The following is an 11,073-nucleotide window of genomic DNA, read 5'->3' as shown; positions in this document are numbered from 1 at the left end:
AATCAATCTAAATACATATATCAATTTATATATATATAAGTCGATTTAAATATATATATCAATCTATATATATATATATATCAATTTAAATATATGTATGTATCAATTTAAATATATATATGGTTTTTGATATCGTATTGCCATACCTTGTGGCCGAGCAGCGTATGTGCAATGCGACCCGTGCCCACGCGCCATACTTGACAGATGCGGTCGCACCCTGTGCCTACACCAAAAAATATATTAAAATAGAATAACAATGATAATAAAAATAAAAAAGTCATATCAGCAAAATATTATTCTTCCTCTTGTCATAGATTGCAAAAATGAAGTGTAAACTGAAACATCAGAGCATTATATACCTAGCACGAGCTCGCCGTCCTCGGACACGCGGACGCAAATGAGCGGCTGGGACATGCCGAGGCCGCGGTAATCTGCTTTGGCCTGGCACGTGAACGAGTCCCACGCGCGCACGGTGCCGTCGCTGCTGGCTGTGAACGCCACCTTGCCACTGCCGCTAAAGCACACCGAGTTGACTTCGGTAGCGTGGGCTCGGATGCACTTGCCGTGTTGGAGCATGGTCACGTCGGCGGCGGAAGAGGATGACACGAGCGACGTTGGGGGATGGCGCGTATTCGTGGTGTTGTTGGACGTGTTGTCCAGCTGATGGAAAAGATGACGGGTCAGGACGAAGGGGATGGACGGCGAGGATGGATAGACGGACCGAAGGATGGTTGGACGGGTCCAGCATGAGTTCCTGCATCATCATCTTGCTCTTTTCAATGAGTTGATGCTCGAGATCGCGCACACGCCGACGAAAGTCTTCTGCTTCCTGCTCGGCAAGTTCTGCCCGAAGGCGCTGCCGATTCAATTCTTCCCTGCGTCGAACGACGATGGGTCGTCAATCGACGGCATGCGAGGGGGGTGTGATTGATATAGGCCACATACCGTAAGCCGTGCATCTCCTTCTCCATACCCTTCCCCACTCCTTCCATGTCGTAAATGCGCTTCTGTAGTTGCATGAGCTGTTCGTCCTTCATTTGGATCGTCTTGTCGGTGGTGCCCATAATGTCGGCGGTGTGCATCCGTTGGTTTTGCGTGGACAGGTAATGCAGTTGAGACATGATCTGCTGGTACGACCCTATCAACGCACTGAATCCATCCGTCTCGCGTCGATTCCGCTGCGCCACGCGCTCCGCCATCACCGCCAACGCCGTGCGATCTCGTTTCTCCATCAAGACTGCAGTTCTTCAGTTCTTCAAGTTCGAACGAGAAAGGGGTAGCCATACTACCGGTCAAAATAGTCTCTTATATTTTGACAAGAGTATATTTCAAGCAATAATATAGATTTATATGGGTAATTAAGTTCCACAATACCCTGATCACGTTCAAGAAACGTATAAAGTGTTGAGGGTAAACATCACTGCCAATAATTACGTTATTTGTTCGAGTCAAAACCTCTGTCATATAATGCTGATCATTCCGTCACATGAATGGAATGCAAAAGCCATCGGTAACAGTCATTCAAGATTGGGTTTGAAGTACATACGTACCCTAGTTGACACAGGCCACATTGGGTTGGATCTGAGGTTTTGTCGAGTGTTAAACTCAGTGAACATCCTTCCGCAACTGGTTATCAAAATGTGAGTACAAATGCTTATGTGGCTTTGAAAGTAGCTGTCTCAAATATAATATCCAAGTTAACCAACTTTGTTAACCATATTTCCTTCCAAATATAACGTCACATAAAATCGTTTTGATGTCTTGTTTTTTAAAATTCTACTCTCGCCGTGATAAAATAATGATATGGTTTCTTGTTTCTAAGAAGTGTAGCAAGGTTGACGACCAAATTGCCTGCGAAGATGCGACGACGAAGGTTTCTGTCAACCAGGTGAAGTATGAACTAATCTGATCGTGTAGCGATTATAGGCATCAGCTTCATGGAGTTCGTTCTAATATGACCATTTTCCTCACCCTCCTATATTCCATGAGAATAGGGAGATTTCGCAACTCGTGTATTTCCCGTTTCCGTTGCCGTAAATCAATGAACGGGAACATCGACGATAATTGTGACGTTTCGCAAAACATGTTTTTCCTGTACTGTCCGTTTGGGCAATGCAAACTTTGTGACTCCCATAACTTTTGCCCCAGGAGGTGTTTTCTGAAACTGAATATATATTTGAATTGAGGAGTTTAACCTAAAGTCCGTGAGGGGTTTCATTTTGCCTGAAAAAGAACGCTACTCCGTTTTTGACTCCCATAACTTTTGCCCCAGGAGGTGTTTTCTGAAACTGAATATATATTTGAATTGAGGAGTTTAACCTAAAGTCCGTGAGGGGTTTTATTTTGCCTGAAAAAGAACGCTATTCACAGTCAATGCGCTTCTGGCACGATCAACGCAGCGACCAAAAAATCCAGCGGCGCCGACAAGAAGGACAAAGTCGAAGAAGGCGGACTTATTGTCCGCGAAATGGACATGCAGACGCTCAAGCGGCACGTGGAAAGAACCACGAACTGCGAGAAGCAAAAAGAGAAGGTGGTCGTGGAAGATCGTCGAAGCAGCTTGGCTGCAGCTATTGAGGTGGACAGTGAGCGTGAGCAAGCAGCTCGCGAAAGGAACTCGAATTCAAGAGTTTTAAATACGAGAACGACTTAAAGCAACATGAATATGATTGTGACGAACGTAAAGCGGAGCGCGATCATCGACTGGCGCTGGCGCGCATCGAAAGATTACGAATTTGTTGCGAGCCGTCCTTGAAGGAACACAGTAGGTAAAATAATTTACTTAATAAACATTGTGCTGGGTGCATTTAACAATTGGGTCGTGTATCAGGTAGAATTTGGATTTTATGTTGCATTTGATTCGTTGCATGTATTCTACATTTAAGTACTGTTTCAAACTAGGTGGAGCGACATCAAAGAAGCTGGATATTTGATTGCCTCCGTTGTAGCAGCAGTTGCAGTTTGTCAGAAACATAGCCACATTTGCGATAGCGCCCATGTTTGACAGCATGATTTTTTGTTGCATTTTGAAAGTAATGAATCCCCAGAGCGTCTTCAACCGGCCAAAATTTCACTCGACACCTTTGCGAACGCGACTCATCGATGAGTTGAACAAATCCTTGTGTTCGTCCAGATTCGCCCCTTTGTAGCCAGAAATGATCCATTTGGAGATCGGGTAGGCAGGGTCACCGTAAATGAAATACCCCCGAAAGATTTCTTCGTTTGCCTCGAAGTACTGGAGCAATTTGCTCACGCGCAGCAGAGTGACGTCGTGACAGCTACCCTCCAGTAGGCCAAAGAAATGAATGCACAAGCCGTCGGGAGTTGTAAGACCTTAGTAGTTTAAACAATGCTTTCGTTTGTGGCTGGAGTAGATTCGTTTTTGCAAGTTAAGTCCAACTGCGCCACTGGCATTGGCGCTGATACGACAGGACTCGACTTTGGTGCCATCAGGGAACGGCCACACTGACTGCAAGGGCGCCCCTTTGTTGTGGATGGCGGCAGCATACTGAGCAATTCGGGCACGAACGATTTCTTTGTTGCAGTAAATGGTAGATTGCCACCGATGGTACCCGAGATTGACCATGTGGTTGAAGATTCGGCATAGTTACTCCCTGGAACGCCCAACGCCGGCACCATGTCGTAGTACGTGATGGGGTAGCGTAGCTGTCGTAGCAAAATGCACATCGCCTCCACGCCGGTCACACGGTCGCGTCTGTCGGTGATGACAACGTTTGGAACACCCACCAACGAAGTAAGTTGCAACACTCCCGGAACGTCAAAACGAAAAGACAAAAGGGTATCCGCGCAGCGCATATTTAAGTCAAACGTGACTTCAGGCATTAGTGGCCTTTCGAGTGGGACCCCAACACCGTATTCCAGCAGCAGCAGCAGGGTTGTTTTGGGATGCCGCTTCTTACGTTTGGCCCATCAGAAGCCATGAAAAGCCAGGATTTGTTCCTCCATGAATTGGATGCGTTTTTTTAATCTCTTCGTCTCCTACCTTAAATGCTGCATGTAGAATCTTGAAACAACAACAAGAAAACTGAGCTCTAGACGATTCGTGAACCCAGCATGGGATTCAACGTTTTATTACAGTATGTGATTGTCGCGGAACTGAGTTATTAAAATAGCTCAATAATTAAATGAATATGATATAGTACTACTACTAAACGTTAGTATTACTAGTAAAATTGTAACGTTACGATGAACAGAGAATTAAGAACGCGTTTGACGCAGTGGATGACTGCCAAATATCTCGCAAAACAAATTTTCTTCCGGTTGAATCTGAGACATTTTTGAAATAGAACCACGCTCGCATTTTGTGAAGACGAAAAAATCGTCTTCGCAAACATTGCATTTGCGAGCGAACCTCTCGCATCGACACTGTAAAATTTGATATGATCGAAATACATTTTCAAAGGCTTTGGCATCGTGCACAAATTTTCTCGCAATCTCACCGGGTAACGAAGGCAGGTCGAGCCAAGTCGTGGAGTGCCTCGATTGCCACCCATCGACGTCGGTTAAAAAAATACACGTTATCCGGACTCGCAAATTTGTTTGCGAGAGGCACTTGCGAGATATTTGGCAGTCACCCAGTGGCGCAATGGTTAATGCGACGGCAAAATCCAAGATGATTGAGGAAGGGAACTTTTTCCAATTTCGGAAAAAACAATTGCATACAAATTTTAGGTGATATTATTCCAGTAACGTTACGACATTAGCGCGACCAGATTGTCATTACCAAAACAAGGCATGCACGACATCCACCAGTTACCCGAGGGAAGAGCCCACAACGACACTCACTGATACGTCCATCTGTGCAGCTCGTGCTGCTATAGCGTCGACGTGGTACCAATGGCCTTGGCTACTCGGCGCCTTTACCCTATGCCCGCGTCCCTCCAACAGTCCGGCTTCCAAGGCCAGGGACGATTGCTCCATCGACAGCAATGACCTCAAGCACGTGAGTTACATCTTGAATGATCCGTGTGCGTGTAGGGCTGCCATGGTGCACCCCATTGTCACATCTTGAATGATCCGTGTGCTTGTAGAGCTGCCATGGTGCACCCCATTCGATGGATCCATCAAACGAAGGTAAGCGCTTTCCAATCGATTTGGAGTCGATGTACAAAACTTTCTAGGATCATCGCGTGAAAGCCCCAAAGTTGCAAACCGATGGAAGCAATCGTCAACGTCCTTGTTCAAGGAGCAGTCCCATGGCATCAGCTCCGGACTATTCCCCACCGGGCGACCAGCAAATTGCGTGCCTCCATGGAGCCCCAATTCTGGCAGTATCCAGCGCCCGAGGTATCCTTCATCCATTTGATCGTTGACTTGCAAGTCATTTGAGATAGGGCGTCATGCATGAATACCCAGTCGTTCGCGTGTTTGTCATCACTGCTGCCGAAGCATCGATGATGTGCTGGACCAAGTTTGTCACACAGACGCTGGGGTTGAGCGACGTTGACTTCATGATCGCTTCCTTCCACGTTGATCCAAAATAGCGATTCGTACGGAATGGAGGCTTTTTTGTGATCGACCAACGCAGCTTCGTACATCCTGGGATGAGCAAAAACATCAGATTTTTTTAGGAAATACCTTACACACATGAGTTATTTGCGAATTATAGGCTTCATATTACCTTTAACACGTGCACTTACGGCGTGGATCTCTTCGTTTGTCAAATTTGAAATGTCGCCAACCGCATTGACTTCGAACTCACTCAGTTGCACTTGTAACTGCTTTCCAATTCCACGAAGTCGGGTGACATAATCACCAAGATAAATTCCTATAAAATACTATTGAGAAAATCCAGCAAAATACTCTTGAATAATTCCAACAAAATACTATTGAGTATTTCAAACAAATTACTAATTGAGTGTCAGAATTAACAATAATGTATTTAGAAGTTACCATATTCGATTGTTCGATACCCAGTGACCCACGGAGCGTTGTTTCCGGGTAAATCCTTCACTCGGCGAACTTCTAGGGCAATCAGGGCATCGTCCGGACCCACTTCCCTGTGTACACAAAGGGCGCATATCGACGACCTTCGCGTGTTGCATGGTTGTCCACAACACCCAAACGAGAAGCGCGTCTGATGGGTGTACTTCGCGTTCAAATACGACTTCTGGGGGGCTAGCGCCCCGTCTTCGTCCTATTGCCCCAATTCGTTTCGAGGAAAACGAACTTGTTGCTTTCGGCCATTCGCACGAAACTCGCCAATTATCACGACCTTGTGTGTTTCATCCCACATAACGATTTGATCGATCTCCAATGGCGTCATGGCATCCATATCGAGATACGACGGCCGTTCACCGTCAAAGTGTTAATCCAACTCCCAAATACCCAATCGTGTAGCAAATTCTTGGGCTAAACGATGGCGCGCCTTGGCCCACTCAGAGTCCTTGTCTGCACTGCCTTGTTTCTGCCGGTACAGAGGGGTGACAACTGGTTTCAAACGGAGATAACTGCTGTACACAGCATTACGGCCGACATGCACACGGTTATGGACAGCTCGGTATTCGTTGACCATGTGCGTGGTCTTGGTCAACCCCATGCCAAGTTCCACGCAGTCGGCAACGATTTGGATCTCGCATGTGTGCAATGCGATCATCTTGATCAATCCAACGTTCTGGGCACCACTACCGTCATACTTCACGCCTGCTCGCAACAGTCTCGCACGTCTTCAAGCAAATTAAGGACAGAGTCTCTTGACCCCCTCGGCACCTTGAACTGCTGCATGATGGTGTACACAGTGCCAAGTCTTTCGGTCCACTCGGACGATGGTGGCGCGCCAAGTGCATCGATCAAGTAGATGCCCCATGCAACACGGCGCACTTTGTCGGAGACAACCATTGGTGGTGGACCCGTAGGGAGACTCTTGTTGCGAACAGCTTTGGTCGTAGACCTTCGCTTTGTTGGATTTGCCAGGCTGCTGCCACGGCTCTTGCGAGGACTGATGGGTTACTAATTACTTACTAGTAGTACAGTTGTCCTCCAAGGTTTGCTCCCTGGTCAAAACGAAATTCCTGTATAAAACAATAACATATAAAATTTACAAGGGTTGATTTGAAATTGACACGAGGTTTAAATTTTTGAGGATGAGGCTGCATTCACCTCACTTTGACAGGCTTAATTTATGAGGACATTTGAGAATATGCCGCAGCGCAAACAAGAAGGAAAGCGACTCTCGATTCACGAGAAGAACTTGATTCGGGCGTATTATGCGTATCACGTGCCCATTAAGACAACCGCCGTGCAGCAGTGGGTCACTACAAGCGATGTCAAACGGATCACGTTATTGGTCTGATCGATGGGGATGAGAGCAAGGAGTCCTTTCTCTCGTCAACATGGTCCTTGCCAACGACCATGTTGTCGAGAGCCGCAAGAACTTGTACGCTGTTGACGTACTGACTGCCATGAAGCGGTCATTGGACGGACGCCTGGGAAAACGTCACGACAACGACGATTCGGAACTGTTGGAATCTTACTGGTATTGTATCCCGAGAGACGTTGATGGGGAACCTCCAGTCACTTCACATTAGCTCCGGTCATTCGCTGGAGCGATGGCTTAATTGAGTTTGATGTGTAAATGAATGGTTATCCACCAAAATAACCTTCAATTTCAATATTTTGTGTCACCTTTATGTCATCAACTTCCTGCAATAGTTTATGTCATTGCATGGGAGCAAACCTCGGAGGACAACTGTAGTAACAAAGTACCATAATTTAATTGTCAAATTTCACACAATAATTTATTTTATTGTAAGTTGCAAGTATAATATAGGTGTCATAAAAATACTCGCTAATAGAATTCCTTCCTTTTCGTGCCGAAATTTCGTTTCAGACGATCTCGTCGAGCAGCATATATTGTCGCTTTCTTCGTCATCCACCCCAGACAGGTTCCTAGACTCGGCGTCCAAGCGACGGTGCTCCTCCACAAGGATTAAAAAGCGGTTTTGTGTCTTGCGCACATCGAGGGAGCGGGTAAAGCTGTCGCAACTCATCAAAGTTCCGGCCAAGGTGCTTCCATGGAGCAAGGTTGACGACCAAATCGCCAGCGAAGATGCGACGACCAAGGTTTCTGTCAACCAGGTGAAGTATGAACTAATCTGATCGTGTAGCATTTCGATTATAGGCCTCAGCTTCATGGAGTTCGTTCTAATATGACCATTTCCCTCACCCTCCTATATTCCATGAGAATACCGCTACGTATTTTTAATATAAAATAACTATGCCATAATTTAAAAAGATAACAGCGAAATATAACATCAAGTCGACAGAAGTTAACATCAATGCTTGTCAATGACAATGTCAACTGTCCAGAATGCCGTTGAATTGCTCAGCAACGGTACGTCTGAGCGTGATACATTTGATATGAAAACTGAAGGCATGATTGCGGGCTACACAACAAGATGTAGTGTGCGGCGATTGCACTTCATTGGCATGCGTGAAGAGACCTCAAACATGACAAAAAACTGAAATATAGCTTACTTTGGGTGTGATTATATTCTGCAATAAGCATCGTAACACCACCCATGCCGCTTTATTACGTAGTTTCAATGCTGTGTACATGCTACCATGTTCTTGCGTTGATCGGTGATCACTGAGCCACGAAGCAGCACATTAAAGACGCATTTTGGTGAAAACTTCAAATATAGCGTGAAAGATGACAATTATTGTCTCTTGACTGTGAGCTATAATTTATAGCATACATTGTTATGTTACTAATTTTCTTATATTTAAATGTCATATTTTTAAAAGGTTTGCAACCGTTTTCTGTGCAGTCCGTCAATCCTTCAAAATGGCAATTAAGTGTAGTGCACGACTACATTCATCGTCGGGCTGAACTCGATTTGATCCTACCGTGCTGTATGGTGATGATGAACTATGCACTACCATTTCGTTTGAGGATCGTAAAGTTGATCATTTCCCGCAGCCTCCTGTAAAGCACTTAAGGTAATCCATCAATATCGCGAACTCTTTTTGTGCACTAAAATGTCAAATGTTTGAAGCACTCCACCTCAAAAAGTCCGTCGAATAAAAAAAAACTAAGAGTAGTGCTGGAAAATATAAATCCAACTATTGTGAATTCCGGTGAAACTAGCAGTTTTGGGGTGGTTTGACCCCACGATGTAAAGTGCCAACAAATCGACCGAGCCTTTTGATTCGTCAGAAAAAAAATACACTTATCCAATCACAAACTATCTTCGACATTTGATTCCCGGAAAAGACAGCAGACCATGGCAGAGGCAGCAAGGAGGCAGCATGCACACGCCAACACCGTTTACCACTGCCTCTTCGCCTACTACAGCCTCGGCTTCTCGCGCAGACACCTTGCACTCGTTTTCAACAAGTCCGAACATACCATTGGCAACTGGGTCAAGGTCTACGAAAAACTGGCGGGGTACGAACGAGCGACCACCGCAGCCGACAAGAAGTTCACCACCCCACAGCGACAGTGGCTCGTCGAGTTCTACGACCGCCACCCAGTGGCATATCTCGATGAAGCTCAAAGTTCCTTCAAGCGTGTACACCGCATCACGTGTTCGCTGAGGGGTTGCCACCATGGATGTATCATCGTTCGTGGCGAGCCCAGGGTACTTCTGTCGGCAAAATTTGAATTGCACCTTCTCTCAAACACGTCATAGAACCTCTCTATATTTATATATTATCATATTACAGAGGTTCTGAAATCACCCTCCAGATTGATTGAACCAATCGAGCATGGAAAATTCGACTAGAACTCACAATACTACGTAGTACATTTTTTAGAGCAAGTGCGAGCAAGAAATACTACCATAATAGCTTTTTGTACGTGATGATATAAACGATAGTCGAAGATGTGATGAAAATTTTGTGACATTGAAATTCGCGGACGGCTGTAATATCTTAGTTTTGTATACTTGGAATATTAATTTACAAAATATTATACCGCGAAATCGTGCAGTTATATTAATTAAGATTCCTACATGCATTTCATTATATTTCACTTCACTGTCAATACAAAAAAAGATGGTAATAAAATGTTCATAATACAGAATTCGTAAGGTGAAACCGTAGGTTTTAGTAGGCTCGCAAGGTGAGCTGCCTTACGAATTCCATAAATCGATCTGAAATAGTTCAAATTTTATTGAATGAAGCTTCATCTTTGTATGGAATAATTTAAATTCCTCTAAACGCATCTTTTTGATGAATTCGTAAGGCAGGCTGCCTTACCAAATTTCTGTCCAATTATATGATAGAAAGGTGAAAATAACTGGCCAATAATAGGATCGTTCTATTCTCTTTGCTACATTGCTGTAGCTTGTGAGCTACAGTACTACCGGTAGAATGCGATCCCTTGCTCCTATCCGCACGCTTGAGCCTGGGCGATGGTCATGCAGTATGACTTGGTCCTCGTCTTGTCGCAGCATAGGTAGTGGTTGTTCTTGGCGTAGTGGGCGCTCTGGTGGAAGTGCTGGGCTCGGGTGCCGTCGCACATGCCCCCGACCTTGGTCGACTTATTAGTTTTGCATCTTGGCATAAACCAAGTAATCACATGGGCCAAGCTCGTCAACTACTGGTACTGTAAATAGGTCGTTTACAGCAATTTACTCGTTGATCCTGAAACCCCGAAACGTCGCGGGCAAACGACTTGATTTGGTCAAATTTTTGGTGACTATGCCCCGATGATATGATTCTTACTGACGGTAGTTTTACCCATCACTTCCTCATTTTGACTTGGAAGGACCTTGGGTGTTGGCCCCAGTCCACCGAAACCATGAAGTAGTAGTGATGCTGCTGGACCTTCCTAACGAGAAATTCGCATCGACCATGCGTGACTTCAATAAGCACTAAGGAAACATGCGAGTGAGTGTACTCGAGAGTGCGATTAACTGCTGACATGGGCATTAAGCTGATGGTGGCATGAGTTGTTTGAGTCGCTGGGAACGGTACTTCTGCATTTTTGAAGTCGATAAAAATGATCGTCTTGACCAATAATATGGCAAAGAAACCATGATGCACTCTGATTGGTTAATAATTAGAAGTAAGGCCTGCCACCTTACGAATTCCACAAACAAGTCAACA

The 11,073-nt window shown here is 45.2% G+C and overlaps 6 protein-coding genes across 6 annotated transcripts; 3 read left to right on the top strand and 3 right to left on the bottom strand.

The window, feature by feature from the left end:
• Positions 1-59: 59 nt before the first annotated feature.
• Positions 60-1,242, bottom strand: H257_09945 (hypothetical protein). The gene is made up of 4 exons (XM_009836331.1): positions 946-1,242; positions 722-875; positions 360-660; positions 60-223 (listed from the first exon to the last, which is right to left on the bottom strand). Exons 1-4 carry the CDS (start codon positions 1,230-1,232, stop codon positions 108-110), a joined length of 858 nt encoding a protein of 285 aa, XP_009834633.1. The 5' UTR covers positions 1,233-1,242; the 3' UTR covers positions 60-107.
• A 617-nt stretch (positions 1,243-1,859) lies between these two features.
• Positions 1,860-2,755, top strand: H257_09944 (hypothetical protein; the record flags this gene model as incomplete). The annotated part of the gene is made up of 3 exons (XM_009836330.1): positions 1,860-1,873; positions 2,371-2,629; positions 2,687-2,755. 3 exons carry the CDS (start codon positions 1,860-1,862, stop codon positions 2,753-2,755), a joined length of 342 nt encoding a protein of 113 aa, XP_009834632.1.
• A 315-nt stretch (positions 2,756-3,070) lies between these two features.
• H257_09943 (hypothetical protein) lies at positions 3,071-3,586 on the bottom strand (the record flags this gene model as incomplete). Its single annotated transcript, XM_009836329.1, has 2 exons — positions 3,071-3,283; positions 3,401-3,586. 2 exons carry the CDS (start codon positions 3,584-3,586, stop codon positions 3,071-3,073), a joined length of 399 nt encoding a protein of 132 aa, XP_009834631.1.
• A 1,146-nt stretch (positions 3,587-4,732) lies between these two features.
• H257_09942 (hypothetical protein) lies at positions 4,733-5,627 on the top strand. Its single transcript, XM_009836328.1, has 4 exons — positions 4,733-4,963; positions 5,052-5,094; positions 5,142-5,307; positions 5,355-5,627. Exons 3-4 carry the CDS (start codon positions 5,176-5,178, stop codon positions 5,502-5,504), a joined length of 282 nt encoding a protein of 93 aa, XP_009834630.1. The 5' UTR covers positions 4,733-4,963; positions 5,052-5,094; positions 5,142-5,175; the 3' UTR covers positions 5,505-5,627.
• A 701-nt stretch (positions 5,628-6,328) lies between these two features.
• On the bottom strand, positions 6,329-6,858 carry H257_09941 (hypothetical protein; the record flags this gene model as incomplete). Its single annotated transcript, XM_009836327.1, has 2 exons — positions 6,329-6,634; positions 6,685-6,858. 2 exons carry the CDS (start codon positions 6,856-6,858, stop codon positions 6,329-6,331), a joined length of 480 nt encoding a protein of 159 aa, XP_009834629.1.
• A 494-nt stretch (positions 6,859-7,352) lies between these two features.
• H257_09940 (hypothetical protein) lies at positions 7,353-8,118 on the top strand (the record flags this gene model as incomplete). The annotated part of the gene is made up of 2 exons (XM_009836326.1): positions 7,353-7,480; positions 7,905-8,118. 2 exons carry the CDS (start codon positions 7,353-7,355, stop codon positions 8,116-8,118), a joined length of 342 nt encoding a protein of 113 aa, XP_009834628.1.
• Between the last annotated feature and the right edge of the window lie 2,955 nt (positions 8,119-11,073).

This window comes from Aphanomyces astaci (genome assembly GCF_000520075.1).
Source record: "Aphanomyces astaci strain APO3 unplaced genomic scaffold supercont1.25, whole genome shotgun sequence".
Lineage (NCBI taxonomy): Eukaryota > Oomycota > Saprolegniomycetes > Saprolegniales > Verrucalvaceae > Aphanomyces > Aphanomyces astaci.
Note: the sequence above shows the minus strand (reverse complement) of the source record. Positions and strands in the feature narration are given on the sequence as shown.

Excerpts from the sequence above, each read along its gene's own strand:
- H257_09945 (XM_009836331.1), bottom strand. The coding sequence starts at position 1,232 with ATGGAGAAACGAGATCGCACGGCGTTGGCGGTGATGGCGGAGCGCGTG. Across the intron at positions 876-945 it reads AAGGAGATGCACGGCTTACG|GGAAGAATTGAATCGGCAGC; the intron begins GTATGTGGCCTA and ends CGTTCGACGCAG. Across the intron at positions 224-359 it reads GGACGGCGAGCTCGTGCTAG|GCACAGGGTGCGACCGCATC; the intron begins GTATATAATGCT and ends TTTTTGGTGTAG.
- H257_09942 (XM_009836328.1), top strand. The coding sequence starts at position 5,176 with ATGGAAGCAATCGTCAACGTCCTTGTTCAAGGAGCAGTCCCATGGCAT. Across the intron at positions 5,308-5,354 it reads GGCAGTATCCAGCGCCCGAG|GGCGTCATGCATGAATACCC; the intron begins GTATCCTTCATC and ends CATTTGAGATAG.